The 17,129-nt window shown below is 39.3% G+C and overlaps 1 protein-coding gene across 1 annotated transcript; it reads left to right on the top strand.

Moving 5' to 3' along the window:
• On the top strand, window positions 1–12,373 carry XKR9 (XK related 9; the record flags this gene model as incomplete). Its single annotated transcript, XM_081996924.1, has 3 exons — window positions 1–378; window positions 9,315–9,538; window positions 11,730–12,373. The coding sequence occupies exons 1-3, from the start codon at window positions 104–106 to the stop codon at window positions 12,371–12,373; spliced, it is 1,143 nt and encodes a 380-aa protein (XP_081853050.1). The 5' UTR covers window positions 1–103.
• Window positions 12,374–17,129: the final 4,756 nt, after the last annotated feature.

Raw genomic sequence — 17,129 nt, 5'->3', positions numbered from 1 at the left:
GTATAATCAGGAAGAAGACTCCATTGTAGGAAAACATTTAGATTAATTCTGACTTTCCTTTACATGAGGTGAGGAGAGAATGACAACAGTGACAGTCTAATGCATGATGAAATTCACTAAGCAGGATTTTATTTTTTTAGTTGGTGGAATTATAATTTATGTAGTTGATATTGGAGTGGACTTCTGGGTAGCTAGTAAATATTTCTGTCAAGGACAATATTCTTGGGGTATATTGATAATGTGTTTTAGAGGTCTTTCATCATTAATAACTCAGATATTCAGTTATGAGTGGTTTAAAAACGACTGGGAAGGTACTGATACTGGGAAGCCCAAATGGATTTTTCTAGTTCATCTTTTTCAGTGTGGAATTTTTATAAGGTAAGCACATTTAAAAATCTATTTTAAAATGAGAAATCATATTGCTTTAAGACAGTTTATTAAGAAATGCTTAATATGGCGCCAGGGACAAGACCACTTCTGGCCTTAACAATTATTGTTCCATGTAAGCAAATGGATATTTGTCTGCCAGGGGTAAATTATGTCAGGTTTTGATGGAAATGTAGATCTTCTTTCATTTTACCTGTAAGGAATAATTTTTATCATTCACAGCCTAACTCTATTTGATTCATCAGCCTTTTGATAGGGCATATTTAATAAAAATGCCTGCTTTACAGGGTGATTTTGTTGTAACTGATAAATGTAACTTTTTATAGTGATGTTTAGAAGGGAATTAATTTGATTACACTAAGCAGGTGAGACAGCTGAAGTAAAAGGTAATTTTTGACCCTGAGAGTCTAACCATATTTAGAAAGACCACTAAGATTAGGGAGAGAAATGAATAGTTGAATAGTTAGTAAAAGTACTTGCAGCAGTACTTCCCACAGGGACAGAGTTAATGGTGACAGGAGCCTTTGTTTGCTGAAAGGCACATGTCCAGGAATAGTTTAAGATACCATATGCTTAACATTCTGTGGTGGCTTTGCTATAAAATTATCATTATCATCATCACTGTGGAGATCATTCGTGCCAAGATTTTACTTCCATTTCAAAACTGAGGTGAAAGATGTTGGCAAAAAGTTCTGAATTTTAATTATTTTGGGCATGCAACATGCAAGAAACATGAGTCAATATAGACTTATCGGTGGCACTTAATAAAATGCTTATTTAAAATGCCTCCTTTAACTTCCTATACTATTCTATGTACAGTGATGAAAGGCATATTTATGCCAGTGTAAAAATTCCCCTCACGCACATGTTTTATTCAGTTGATGTTATCATGGATGAAGGAAAATGATGGAGTTTTTAGGTGTCACAATGAACTTTTGCTTCTCAATTTTTTTTTTTTTCCTTTTGTCTCTCAGCTTTACTTCCCTGCTGCTCCTGGTCTTACAATCCTGAAGTTTTAGACTTCACAGAGGAGTATTTACTGACAGGTTTAATTTTTCTGGTGTCAGATATTAGAAAAACTTCGAAATACTACCTTTTGAAGAAAAAGAAAATCCCTTTTCATTTCTCTGGACAGTTTCTTATTCACTAACCAGATCCAGAGACATGGGTTAGTTTATGTGAGATATACCAAGACCTGGCCACAGGGACTCTGCCAGGTTCTGCCTTTTAGAGGGGATGTCTTGGGCCCACTGTGGCACTCTCCTTTTTGTCTGTCCCCAAGGCTTTTCGTCTTCAGTTATGGCTGGGAGTGCCATTCTTGTGCTCACGATTTACAAACCTGCCCCTCTGAGTTTGTTTCTTCCAAAGGAAATTAAAGCCATGACCACTCTTTCTGATAACAGATGATATATGTTAAGCCAGTAGCTGCGGTGTGGAATGGCAGAAGCCACTGTTTTAATGTCTGGCCGAAAACCTCCCTTCTTACCCTTTCTCTTCCATGACCTCATTCTCGCATCTGTTCAGGACTGCAGTTCTGGCTTCACCTTTGGCTTGGTTTTACACTCCCAGGTTGCCCCTAAAATTTCCTGCTTATTAGGGCCTATTTCTAAGACCTCACCTTTCAACACAGCCTTTCAGAATTCAGATCTAAGCTCCGATCGTCTATAACTCTAGATACTGTAATCTTGACTCATGCTTGTATCTATTTAAAATGCTGCTTTTACGGGCAAATCTTAATGGATTACCTTAACTCTAAGGTAATCCACAAAACTCTTGGATTTACCGGAACTCATACACTTTCCAATGAATACCTCTTACCATGAAATTCTATAGTTTTTGAAGCTTCCTTCTCAGAATTAGCCCCATCTTCTCTGAGTGGCTTATTATCTAGTAAACATAATTTTGCCCTTTGCACTGACAGTGTTGTCAACTTGGTCACTTGTTCTCTATTGCACAAATGATACTTTCTCCTATGCTGCCACTTAGGCTGGGAACATTTCCAAGTGGATTTGTATAAGTTACAAAGTTCTTTCAGCCACTCCTTAAAATTCAGCAGTGTGGTAATGCATACTGTAAAGTATAAACTGATAAGAGGTAGCTGACATCTGGGCTTGTACCTTTGTGATCAGCTATTATATACTTCCTATTATACATGTTATCTTAGGTGTATCCATGTACAACTCCCTCCTGCCCTTCCTCTTAGTCATCTAAGTTAGTTTAGACAATGAGTCTTTCAGGTTTATCTCTAAAGTCAATGGATAAAAATAGATTTTTTCAGGAGCCAGGTTATACTTGTTAAGGTGAGCTTCTCCAGAAGGTCATTTGGGGCAGGAACCTATATGCTGCATTCACTACAGAGGAAAATAGGGGCCTAGCCAGTAAATATGACTGGGCCAGTGAACTTAGGATACCTGAAATTATTAGCTCTGAATACAATTTACCAAATTTTCTTTCTTCTTCATTTTTTCCTTTTTTTTCTTCCTTTCTTTCTTCCTTTCTTTCTTCCCTTCTTCCCTCTCTCATATCTTTTACACCTCTTGCTCCATCTTTGAAACAAGGAACTGCATTATGTTATGTTTTTACAGTGCACAGCACAATGGGAATCAGTCTGGTTATGTTATCACACCACCAATGCTAAGTAATAAATATGGAAATCATATGTGTGTATACACTTATGTATGTATATATATAAAAACAGAGAAAAAATTATTTCATATCTAATAATATTTAAATTTCTTTTAATGAAAAGAATGTAGACCTGTAATTACATTTCATATGAAATGTTATTCTCTGCAAGGAGACAAAATTAAGTTGGTAAACTATATATTACCTATGCTGAAAAGAATTATTTTCAGCCTGACCCATTTAAATGGGTCGCATAGATGTTGGTAGAATTGAGAACAGACTGTGGCATAACAGCCAACATTAAGACAATAACACAGTCAGTGAATGTGGAAAAAGGTGACATTTCCCTGGGGCACTCCATATGAATTCTGGAGTCCACTGACATGTAGTAGTTTGCAGCATCAGTCAAGGACACCTGTGGAAGACTAAATTTTAGCAATTAATAACCTTCACTGTTCAGAATAGAAGGCCATACAGGCAGCAGCCATTGTGATATTGGCAGCTGCTATTGTGTTTCTTGATGCTTAAAGGTAGGCTCAAGATGCCCTACATCTTTGAACAGGAGCAGATGAAAAAGAATTTTTGCATAGTTGTAAAGTTGAGTTCTAAATCCATGAGGCATCAGAGTAAATGTGAATGCTTTGCTGAACTTGAGATTATTTCATTACACATTTTTAAAAGGCAATGAGAAAAATTCAGTGTCAAGATAGATGATGTTCAGTTTATACTGGTACAGACTTAGGACCTGGTAAGTCACACCCAAACCAAGAATGGATCAAAAATGAGGACTGAAGCTGGTAACATGCCTCTAGCAATTTATGTTTATAACAAGAAGTTCCACAGGACAAAATAAATAGAAAGGTATTTAAGATACCAAGTCAGTGAGGTACAGAGAGTCAATTAAAAGTTGAACGTTTGTAATTCTACTTTAAGTGAATTAGGGGTTACATAATAATATATGCTTGATCACATTTTCTTAATATAAATTTACTGACCTCAGTGTTGACTTAGTTGCATCAGTTTCATGGATTTAATCCAAGCCTTTTGATACTTAGAAGATTAAGTTTAACATGCAGCAGAGAATAATAAAGGATTTATACGATGCTGTAAACTGTGACTGCGTGACCAGACTTTAGACAGGACAATCATTGTTGCCAGGTCTCTCAAACCCTGCCTGCAAGAATTTCTCAATAGCATCCAAATCTTTATCGGTGTAGTTTCATGAGATGGGACATGCAGTGTGGTACGGGGATTGTGGTGGAAAGTCATTGGTGGAAATCTGAGGGGAAGCAGGTGATACAGAAGCACTGGCAAGACAGTTTGCCTGTCACATGTGAAAGCTGTCAAGCTGTGAGGCAACAAATACACGTAGCTGTCACCTCTGTGAATTCCCAGTCAGAGCCAAAGCCTTTCTAATTTTACAGGAGACCAGGAGCAAACTTCATTCCATGTGAAATGATGATGAAAATGTAGGAGTATCTCAAGAACAGGGACAGTGTCACTGTGTTTCAATGAGTGTTTATAAAAAGTAGGAGTCCTATCATCTGCGTTCTCCACAAAGCAACACTACAAAGGCAGAAACCCTTTTTTTTCCTATCAAAACGAATATGTTATTTTGAAACACTCATAATTCTTTACTGTTCACATATGACAATTCCAGTTGTAAAGAAATTGTCATTTTTTACTCTGTTGGCTTCCAAGTAGCTTATATACCTTGGGATAGTGAAAAAAAGATCCTCTTTAATGAGTTTAGAGGGAAAAAAAGTAAATGGTAGTCCTCCATTTGTCTGTATTAATGACATAACCATTTCACCTTCAGTTTAAGGTGTACCTCTACTGAAAATACATATCCAATCCAACACTTTTAATTAATATATTTTTATTCCAGTTGAAGTAGCTTTTTAAAAGCCATTTTTTCAGTTTATGAAGATTGAAACACAGAACTTCTATAGCAATAGATATATGATAGGAAAATAGATTATAGGAATGTAATTATGATAGGTTCAGAGCAGGCACTGTGTTTAGGTGAGCTGTGGGCATGATAAAGGAGAAAATTGGAGCCTGACCTACCCTTTAGTATGAACTGAACTTTTCTGTTGGCTGTGAATGCAATTGTCCAACATTAGGTCTGAAAGCTGGCTATGGGCCCTTCCTAAAATGTCCTAATATTGCATGCCAAATGGGCAGATGGGAATGGTAGTGTAACCTCAAAATACTCTTAAAAGATGAAAAATTTGCCACAGTGAACTACAGTAAGTGTCATGGGCATGTGGAGCTCAGGGAATGCCACCTCAATACATAGTCAAAGAGCAATGGAAGTATTTGGACTTTTTTAGAAGAAAACTATGTGTTCTATAAAGTATTCAAAGTCAGCAGTGGACTCACTGAAATAATTAAAACTAGTGAAAAATATGGTAGCATACCATCTTATAACACTATAAACCTAGTACACCATACTCAGTTTAGAAGGAATATGCTTCCAAAAACTGACGAGTGATTTCAGGTGTGCATCCATCTGAAATATTTCTTTTACAACATGTCTGGTTCTTACCTTGCGTATCATCTGCTTTCTCAGCTATGAGCTCTGCGGCTCAAAATTTGTGCAGCTGGTTTCCACTTCTTGCTGCTTGGACAAAAACAGGCTCTGGTGAATGAGTCCATGGACAACTAACAGATTGGTCTACCCAATTTCTTGTTCTTGAAAACATTGCAAACTCTCCAGATGTTTACATCTTGGATGCCAGAACCAAATGTTTTGGAATACTAATTGTTTTATAAACTGAAAAAGCTATAGATGCTTTGCCAAACAGTTCAGTTCTTTGCTTATAAGCATTTATTCAGAGAACAGTAAGATAAATACACAAAACCATAAAAGTAGAAAACAGTTTCTTTTGGGAGTAAATAATGGATCTGGAGCCAGCTCACAGAATCAACGTATGGCCTGAATGGCAGGGCTGCAGCCTGTGAATCTCTGCAAGGAGAAGAGCAAAGGATCTTCCCCCAAGGCTCCTCAGCATAGCTGCTCCGCACCTACTACTGGTGCCTCCAGGTTGCAATTCTCACATGCTTTAACGTACCAGGGAATATGTCATGATTCCTCTAGCATGCACTTAACGCAGGACCTGCAAATCCCACCTGTCTCACTTGTAGCTATGGAAGAACCCCTGGCACTGTCTCCCCTGTGGTCAAAGGATTTGGTCTTTAAAGGTGGTGAAGGTGTTAAAAGTCTTAACACCTGGAGGAGCCAGGAATTCTTCCTAGCTCCCTTTGTAAGCAGAAGGGGACTATGCTCCAATGTCATACTGGGATGAGATCTGGGTGTCTAATGGCCTGCTGCCCCTGTTCCCTATGTAAGGGAAATGCAGCTGCATGGGCTTCATGGGATCTGTAGTGCCTGTGATCCTGTGGACGACCAGGGAATCAGGAACCTGCTGCACTTTAGCATGACTCTTGAAATTGTCTCAGATGTAGCCTTAGGGGATGGAAGTAGGAGGCAGGCTAAGGCATAGGACCTTGCCTTTCTGAGCCTGAACTTTAGCAGGCTTCTAATAAGATAACCAAGTGATGGTTTGTGGTGTTCTGCTTGATTTCTCAAGAAAACAGGTCTGAATAAATGATGTGATCTTCATAATCCAGATAACTAAATTCTGTTGAGGGGGAAGACCTTTAGCAATGTTTATAATGCTAGAAAAATTGGCTGAATAACTGAGTTTTCCTGAAAAAAAGGACTGCTTTTGCTGCTCTTGCCTGCCAGTTATAGTCCAAATGTGTTCACTGGAGAAGATTATTGAAAGCTCAAGACATCAGAGAACTGAATAGGCAGAAATAGGCTTGAAAGTGATGTCTGAAGACTTTTATGCTCAAAATCCTGTTTATGGGCCAACACACAGGATTTATATACCTATAAAGCCAAGAACTTATTATTACTATAAGTGAAATTGTAACAGTTGATTCCAAGAATCATTATTAGTCTAGATCTATTTATTGCAGGAAAAGAAAGAATACTAGTGTGCATAAAAGGTTTCAGTAAAAATAATATGGTTAAACTTGTTACCCACATATTTCTTAGTTCCTGTTCCTTTTCCTTGTGTTTTGCTCACCCTTCCTCTGCTCCTGTGTGTCTTAAGGTCAGCACTTCCATTCTGGCGTGTGGTGGGGGTCTTACCAGTGTCTGGAGTCTTGCTGGGAGGAACATGATGTTCATGTTGATGATTTCCTCTTCTTCACTCTTAGGATCCACTTTGGGTCTTTTTTGTATGTTTGCTAATACACTTTTAGACTTTGCTTTCTCTTCATTTCTCTGCAGCTTCACGTAACATGGAAACTTAGTATCTATGGTGCCATTTATGCATGTTAGATACAATTTCTTTGTTCTCTTTGTTACCCCTAAAACTAGTTTCATCCAGCTCTAGGTCTGCATTTCTATAACTGACCATTGGTGAGTTCTTTATAGTCATGGAGTTTCCAGTGTCCAGCCATCCCTTATCATCCTATGCATGTACTCTTCCACACTGTATCCTGTGTCTCCACATCTCAGGACGTCGGCTATCGTATCAGGACTGTATTTCGCTATACTACATCATCATATCTGTCATAAATATCTCGTTCAATACAGAACACTTGCTTGTTACTGTTACCTATGTAAAACTATGGCTGTACCACACAAAAATGAACAAAAGTAAAGCAAATTAGCCACCTGTTCAATTGGAAGAAATCACCGATTTTTCTGCAGAAAATACAAGCTAAACCAAGTAAAATGAAGTCACAGACAGGTCAAGAAAATGTCAAGCAGGGCAAGCCTGAGAAGCCTCAGTCCTGAGGCCGTAAGCCTTGCTTATGCCATGTTACCAGTAATGACAGTGCCTATTGGGGTGCTGCAGTTACAAGGCTTAGTCTAGAATCTGCCCAGCTGGTGTTACTGACCACTTGAAGTCAAGTAAAGAGCAGAAGGGACTAAGCATCGCTTTGCTTCAAGATAGGATTTACATGCATACTTACAAGGACACTTCTCTCTGCTTTGACTTGTTAACTAGTTCCAAAGTGTTCTTTGTTTGCTGCTGAACAGTTCAACTGGAAAGAGGTCTTTAGCTGTGAAAACCAGTTTTTCTGAAATTGCTCCATTTCATCTATTACAGAAGGGAACGTAATGTTCCTGCCTAGCTTGGCTTCCAAAGCACTAGAGCAATGAGTCAGACCATTCACCAGGGCTGCGTGTCTCTGTGTGTGAGTCCATTAGGGACAGTGGAAATAATACTATAATTTCCAGCAGCTTGACTTCTGGTCCTACGTCAGGTTGTAACCACCATCCTGTTTTCCTAAACACAGCTGTAAAGATTACCATGTACAATAGCTGGTTCCTCCTTTAATTATCAAAATGTTTTCTGATTAAAATGTAAGCCTGCGCTCACGTCTTAGGTGCTATATCCACCTCCAGGCCTGAAGCAAAGGTCTTGAAAATGGGAATAAGAGCTAGGCTTTGTTTATCCCTATGCATGGCATTAGAAAGATCCTGAACAGAAAAAGTTCTTTAGCGTACAGAATGCACACCAGTTGTGACTAACTAATTCCATGTATCTTTGCATTTACTGCTCTTTAAGAGGAAATGTTCATTTAGGCTTAATTGAAAATAAACCAAAACTGTTCTAAAAGTCATTCGGGTGCACTCATTTGCCAAGGCAAATGGCTTTTTCATGTAAAACCACTCAGATTATTAATAGAATCTGTCAACCCAGGAATCCATGTATCTTCAAAATAATTTTCTGAAATAAAAGTGTTCCTGAGTATTTAGAAAACAACACCTTAGTAAATTTTTTTTAACCCTGTTTTATATTTGCAATTAATCAGGTATTATCCTTGGGGTTTATGGATCTATATTATACTTATATAGACGTGGCTGTTCACAGCTGGATATTCACAAATACCCTTAAAAGAATACAAACAAAGTGAATGAGAATCTCAAAGACAGACTGAGAAGAGACGCTAAGGGAAATTTCAGAAATGCGGTACTTGTAAAGAAATAAGAACCTAACAAAATAAAGCTTCTAATCTTTATTCAAGCAAGTCTCATTCTGTTCTAGTAGTTTTCACATTTTATTAGTATCACTGGTCATAAATTATTATCTGATATCACTGGTACCAGACAGATATCGGACTAAATTTTTTCATGGTAGAAGGTGGTGGATTACATTCAAAGATAAAATGTGAATGAAGAATGAAATGGCAAAAATCCGTGTTAGGCTATGTCATTTTATTGACTTGCGCTTTTAAAAAATGCTGTCTAATCAAGTCTGTCTTTTTTATAGGTATTGGTTTGCTTTGAAGTATGGCTGCCAAGCTGCATTTAAACAAAACAGCAGCAGAGGTGCATCAGAAACAGATCCTTCCAACTTCATTCAACAACAAGCCATTGATGTAGTGACTGATATTAACATGCTCAGGGTGTTCAAGACTTTTCTTGAGACCACACCACAGCTTTTTGTCCAGATTTACATCCTCATGGAACATGGCAAAAATACTTTCTCTCAATGTGAGTCTGACTTTCTCCTTAATTTGCAAGTTGAGTATCTTACCTGAAAAGGTAACTCATGTGATTGGATAACATTCTAAACATACCTTGGAAGACATAGAAAGCCATAAAAACTTCTGTATTTATTTAGAATTTCTGTCCAGTAGATGCTCTGTTCTGCTGAATCCATGAGAAGGAAGATTTCACTATAACAAGTCATAACATCTCATAGAAACATAATGATGTATCACTTGAAAATAAGCTATGGAATGCAATCAGTATATCATTTGCAGAGCAGTTTATTTTGTGTGCTTCTGCTTACCGTTTCTTTTAAAACTGCTAACTGGGCATCTTGAAATCAGTAATGTATTTAGAGCAGCCCTGTGAGCTGTCACTACCATCATCCACATGTTACAGATGAGGGACAGAGTCAGGGAAAAACCTAAGGATATGCCAGCATTGCAGAATGCAATATGATGAAGAGATACTGGTTCAACTCTCGGAAGCAAGACAGCAGCCGTACCATTTCCAGCTCTAAAACTAGCAGCGTTATTGGTAAGACATTGACTTACTCAGGGTTGGAATTTATCTAACCAAACTGAGGGACGTGCACTGCTGTCTAGTATTCCTTCATAGTCCATGGAGTCAACAGGTACTCAGACAAAATGGTCAGATGAATCTCATCGTAAATAGGACCATGTGAAGGGTCAAGTCTTAGTTATAGATTTCTACTTTATAGACACCCCATAGTCAATACCAGTTGCAGAAACTTAGGTTTTAGTGGGCTATTTGCAATACTTTGGGAATTTCTAAGTCATCTGTGTATGGAGTTGGCAAATATGACACACAGCTTAGGCGAGACCGTCAACAGCCAGAGGCCGGCCAGGATGGCATAGGCATCCCAAACAGCATTAGATGCCTAGACTTAGGTAACTAAACTGAGCTTTAGTGGTGGGTTGACCCTGGCTGGATGCCAGGTGTCCACTAAAGCCGCTCTGTCAGCTGGACGAGGGGAGACAATAAAATGTAACAAGAAGCTCGTGGGTCGAGATAAGGGCAGGGAGGGATCACCCACCGATTGCTGTCACGGGCAGAACAGACTCGACTTGGGGAAATTAATTTAATTTGTTGCCAATCAAATCAGAGTAGGGTAATGAGAACTAAACTCGAAACAGCTTCCCCTCACCCCTCCCTTTTTCCCGGGCTCAGCTTCACTCCCGATTTTCTCTCCCCTCCTCCCCCCGAGCGGCGCAGGGGGACGGGGAATGGGGGCTGTGGTCAGTTCATCACACGCTGTCTCTGCCGCCCCTTCCTCCTCAGGGGGAGGCTCCTCACCCTCTGCCCTGCTCCAGCCTGGGGTCCCTCCCACGGGAGACAGTCCTCCATCAACTTCTCCAACATGAGTCCTTCCCACAGGCTGCAGTTCTTCACGAGTGTGAAGAGTGCCATGGGGTGCCGTCCTTCAGGAACAGGCTGCTCCAGCCTGGGTCCCCCATGGGGTCACAAGTCCTGCCAGCAAACCTGCTCCAGCCTGGGCTCCTCTCCATGGGGCCACAGGTCCTGCCAGGAGCCTGCTCCAGCACAGGCTTCCCACAGGGTCACAGCCTCCTTCGGGCATCCCCCTGCTCCGGTGTGGGGTCCTCCCCGGGTGCAGGTGGAGATCTGCTCCCCCGTGGAGCTCCATGGCTGCAGGGGCACAGCCGGCCTCACCATGGGCTTCCCCAGGGGCTGCCGGGGAACCTCTGCTCCGGCGCCTGGAGCCCCTCCTGCCCCTCCTGCTGCCCTGACCTGGGGGCTGCAGGGCTGTTGCTCTCACATATTCTCATGCCTCTCTCTGGCTGTTGCCATTTTTTTCCCCTTCTTAACTCTGTTATCCCAGAGGCGCTGCCACCATTGCTGATGGGTTCGGCCTTGGCCAGCGGTGGGTCCGTCTTGTAGCCAGCTGGCATTGGCTCTATGGGACACAGGGGAAGCTTCTGGCAGCTTCTCACAGAAGCCACCCCTGTGACCCGCCTGCTGCCAAAACCTGGCCATGCAAACCCAATACAGCCTTAAAATTAAGGTGTCTTGTTCAGGAGCACAGAGGAAATACAAAACTGGTATAAAGAAAGTGTTAAGAAAGTATGAACTCATCCAAAAGTTCATTCAGAAATTATAATGTAAAAGAAGTGTCTTTTCTTCAGTTTAACGTTTATCCTTGTGTTTTGTTTAGATGCTGCCATTGTTATATCTTTTTGCGGTATCTCCTTTTCAACGGTTGATTATCAGATATCATTACGAAAATCTCTGCCTGATAAAGATGAATTTCGTGTGCTTCCCAAGTTAGTGTATCTCTTCTATAAACTGCTTACCATCACTTCTTGGCTACTCAGTGTTTCACTGATCACTCTACTAAGCGTTAGAAGTTCTGTAATTCTGCTGATATTTCTTTGGATCTGTGGCTTCACCTGGACTTTGAAACAACATACGACATTTTGCAAATCTAAGAAGATGGAATATCTGTACAGAACTGTTGTTGGAATCATTCTAATTTTTACCTTTTTTAACATAAAAGGGAGAAAAACTAAAGTTTGCATTTCTATTTATTATGCTACTCACGCTGTTGTAACTCTAGGTATCTTGATTGTCTATATGTTTTGGAAACCTACCATTATCAAGGAAATACATTTTACAATTGTGAGCATCCTAACTACTCTTAGTCTGGTGTTAGGTATTATTTTTCTTGTTGTTTATTATAGGCATTTTCATCCCACTGCTTATTGCAGACCACAGGCATGTTCAGATGAAATTGATGGAGAGGCAGGACAAAAATTTGGAGTGAAAATTGGTAGATTTCAAAATTTCATAATGCAATGAACAGTATAGTTTTTCCGTGCAGACTTCAAAGCAAATACTTGCTGAACAGTCTGTTTTTCTGTCATTGTTGCTTGTGTATCATCACTGAATGGTGCATAATGGAACAGAGTTATTGGCTCTGAATAGCTATTGTTTTCTGTGATGCTGTACAAAGCTTTTTTAACATGAATATTTATGTGCTGGTCAAAGTTATTTTTGAAAAAGAAACAATTTAATCTATCCATCCAACACAATCCACTGTTTTAGTTTTTAGCAATGCAAATAAAACATTGGAAAAGCTAAAAGTTAATTAAATGAAAGCTAGCATCAAAAACATTCTATTAATTTATGATGATGTGTTAAAAACAAGGCTTGCTTTTCTTTTCTTGCTGGAAGGAGAGAGGAGTGCATTTGAAATAACTGAGGGCAGTGATCACTTATCTGCTTCTCCCCATTAGGTTAAGAGCTGCAGTTGTTCTTTAGATGAGCATAGCTACAAATCCTACTGCGTTCTCCCTAAATATCCCCTGAAGAGGAATAGTTTTGATTTATGGCTCAATCACTGTCTTGCTACAAGGAAATTTGGGGAGATATTTTAAAGCATTTTATCTTCTAGGTGTTTTAATGACTCCTTTGTTGGTTTTGTTCTGCTAATCTTTCACACAGCCTTCTGTATTTAGGGGTGATGCCAGCTTGTTCTGGAATTGTAATAGCAGCCTGAGTGATTTATGGATGGCAACAGGAGTCTTGCATATAAAAGAAGAACTATATTCCTTGAAGCTTTCCTCTCTGAGCTCTAAGATATAATACTTTAAATGCTGGTTTCCACTGAAAGAGGAGGCTATGCAAGGTATGCAGTGGTGCAGCTTCTTTTGTCTTCATCACTGGAGAAAAGAGAAGCAACCGATTTGATGCATTGCACTCACAGGGGCTGGGAAATAATGGAATAAGCAGCTTGTCCATCAATATATTTTTGCAGAAGGCAGAGTGAAATTAGACAACGTTTAAGTCCTGTGTTCAAATGCTAAAAAAATCAACAACAAAGGAAATAGTTGATAGCCACAGCTTCTTCAGAAATAAAATCTAAGGGGAAGTCTTTCAGAGCTGCTATGTTTTAAATTTGAATGATGAAAACTGGGGTGCTCTCTCTCCCCTCCTTTCCCCTTCCAATAATTCACATTTGCAGTTAGAGTAGCCACAGGCTAAGGGAGGAAACAGGGTTTGAGAAAAGAGACTAGAGATAAGAAAAACTGATAAACTTTGCCAGGAAACAGATCTGTTAGCATTATTGATTGACAGCAAACATCCCTGAAACTGTGTGGGAAGGGCTGATGCTTTGATTGATAATTAGGGTGCTGAAGAGCTGTGTCTTGCACCTTTTGTGTCAAGCCTATGGACTGCAGACTGCCTTTTTTGTGTTACCTTTCCAGCCTTAGCAGAGCTCAGGGAAGTTTCTAAATGTGTTTCTTTCCTGTTCCATTTCCATAGTTCTCTTTGCCAGGCCTACCACTTACATCTCCTTAATCCTATTCAAAGAAATACATTTCTAGGTGCATAGCGTGGACTGAACCGTCTGCCTTTCTGAGGATACACATGATAAAGCGGTGTAGTAAGAAGAGTTTACTTCTAAAATCCCTCATTTCCACTTAAGGGTAACTAGAATGTAGGTCCAGAAGTTAAGACATAAAAAAGGCCAATCCATGAGACTTAAGCAATAGTTTTCCTAAAATAAATATATAAAACAGTACCTTCACTTCTCTCTACTCTGGGAAAGAGATTTGTTTGCCCTGGAACGGCTGCTTAGGTAAGAGAAAAAGCCTAAGGCTCCATCCATCCTTCAAGCACCATGATTGCCCTGTGTTCTATCTCCTTTATCTACAGAGCATTTATTACTGGTGATGGTGCCCCTGGCAGCAAAATGCTTGCCTGGCTTCAGGCTGAATGTGCTCTTATTTTGCTATGAAAAAATAGGATCCTAAATAGCGAAGGCTATCCCTGTATTGCTTCACACACTTTTATTGCTGTGTGAATGTGCTCTTATTTTGCTATGAAAAAATAGGATCCTAAATAGCGAAGGCTATCCCTGTATTGCTTCACACACTTTTATTGCTTGCTTATTTGAAATCCTAAGAAGGGGCTAGGGTAAGGTAGGGTGGCAAAGGGAGAATGTTATCTCTATCGTGCAGAAAATTACAAAATTTTGCCTAACCATTATTTGGAAGAAGACCTCAAATTCTGTACATTATTTGAGAAGCAGATCTCTGGGGAAATATGAGCTTCTGAGAAGTCCTAGTGTGGGAGCTCCAGCCCTGGGGCCTCCAGGTTGTCTGCTGGCTGCCAGATGCCAGAAATCTGGAGCCTGAGTTGCTCTGGAGGAAGGTTAGTTTCTGGTGAAACAAAAAAAAATTGTCGTGGTGATTTTTTTTCCTTTCAGTGAACTGACAAATTCCAAATAAAAATATTTCATTGCCAACTCTCTGGCCAACTCCTAATACTCATTTTATTTCATGGAGGAAAAGCTGAACATTGTGCTGCCTTCTGTTGTTTTCCTTATGTCTCCTCATTCCCTCTTCTGTGCCACTGAATTTGAGCTGGTAAGAAAGGCACCCAGATGGCTATTTATATCACACTAATACAGATACACACCAAACACAGTTATTTATGTTTCAATCCCTATTTTATGCTTGTACATCCTAGTGGATATAAATTTAGCTGTATCCTAAAACTGGGAAATGATCCTTTGGGAAATCATGCAGATTCTTTTCATAAAGCTTAAACAGATCTTCAGTATCCTTCCACAGAGCCTGTAAATGTCTCCATTTGCTGTCATCAGTCAGACGGCCTCAAGAGATAGGAGTTCCTGTTAGCTTTTCCCCTGTAGACTTGTATTTACTTAGTTTCAACTTTAACATCATCCTTCTCTTCTTGACCTTGAGTTCAAGATTTTCACTTGATTTCCTTCATTTTCATAGTTATGAAAATGGCTCCTAATTAATTTGGTCATTCTAACTCAGAATCATTGTAGCAGGGAGGACAAGGAAGCACGTGAATTGATTCTAGACACACTTCATATCATCAGTGACCACTTCAGACAAAACAAGCAAAGTCCCACTTCATCTAGGTGTAATGTTCAAACAATAGACTCCATACATATCCTTTCTGTTCCCCAACTACGCTTAAAGTTCAGCTGCCACTCAGTTCATGCATCGTGCCTGACCTTGTCATTTTAATCTAACTGCAAATTGAAAACAAATGTTTTTTTTTCTTTTTTGTTAAGTATGTCCATTACATCTTACAAGAAGTATTTTAATAAGTTAAATAAAAATAATAAACAATTTCTTCCTGTTTTGACTACTGTCAGACCTGGGTAAGAGGGACAACATTCAACAGAATTGTTTTAATTATCCTACTAATATTCAATGTGCCATTTGATGGCATTGGTGAGCTCACCTGATGTACCACAGATAGCACTGATTTATGAAGCCATAATTTGGTTTCCAATAAACATTTGTCAAAATAATGTATTCATTCAAACCAAAGCCTTCTTTATTTATTCATATAAAAGAGCACTTAACTTTCAACAAAGAATTGCCTGCCATCAAAAACACTCCATAAACAGGGGAAATTTATGAAGACACAGTGCCAGAGGGTGATCGGTGGAAGACTAAAGTTCATTTTAACCCTTCAAAGTACTGAGTTCCACCTCGTGCTTGTTACTGGTACTATACATATTTCTTTCTAAAGCCCCAAGCCCAAATGTTAACGTTTGTATATTTAGACATTAAAGTAGCAGTTCTTTTTTCTACCATAGAGTCTTACATCTCAAAGATGGTTTCAAAACTAAGATCTCTCATTTTCATTATGCAGTGTAGAAGCATGCACACAGCTCAATGGTAGCTAGTTTTAGGCTTACCTACATTCTGCCCACAATTTTCACCATGTATACATTCTTCCAAAAAAAAAAAAAAATCTTCAGGAGGTTAAAGCGACTTATCTTGTTTGAACCTGAGGCAATACATGTACTTGCCATTCATTCCAGCTGAAGAATTTTCCAGTTCTACCTCTTGGTGCTCTTCTCTACTTTCCAGCATTTTAGTTTCATTTTACAGATTTTTAATAGAATAGCAAAGTAGATGGGCTGTACAATCAATATTTGAATGAAATGCAGAGGACCTCCTGGAATCCATCTTCACCAGAAACTTTTCTTCTTTTACCTCTGGTTAGCTAATATATAACAAATACAAGTCACAGTGAAGTCTCACATTCATTAACTTAGTGAAATGTAGGCCTTGGTGGGATAGGGAGTTATGCTTCAACCTTACCTTAGCCTGCTAACACCTGTTGAAACTACAAACTGCACTGGCGTTCCTATGATTGTATGTTGGTTTCCATATATGCTTCTACTTTTAGCATACATTTTAGCATGGTGGTGGAGTTGCCATCTCTGGAAGTGTTCAAAAAACGTGTGGCTGTGGTGCTTCAAGACGTGGTTTAGGGAACATGGTGGCGCTGGATTAATGGTTGGACTTGATGATCTTGAAGGTCCTTTCCAACCTAGTAATTCTGTGATTCTGTGATACTGTTTTTATTTCTGACAGTGAACACAGCTGTAAATAATAGAGCAGAATGAGAAAGGATAAGAAAGATTTTAAGTGCACATCCATGCTTCAAAAACTCTAGTTTAAATGATTTTGCTAATCTCAACACAAAATCTTCATCATTATTACCATTATTGTTACCACCACTGGCACTTTGTCCAGGTGTCTATGACAGTACT

The sequence above is a fragment of the Phaethon aethereus genome (assembly GCF_964289735.1).
Source record: "Phaethon aethereus genome assembly, chromosome: 2".
Lineage (NCBI taxonomy): Eukaryota > Metazoa > Chordata > Aves > Phaethontiformes > Phaethontidae > Phaethon > Phaethon aethereus.
This window is presented reverse-complemented; position numbering and strand designations above follow the sequence as displayed.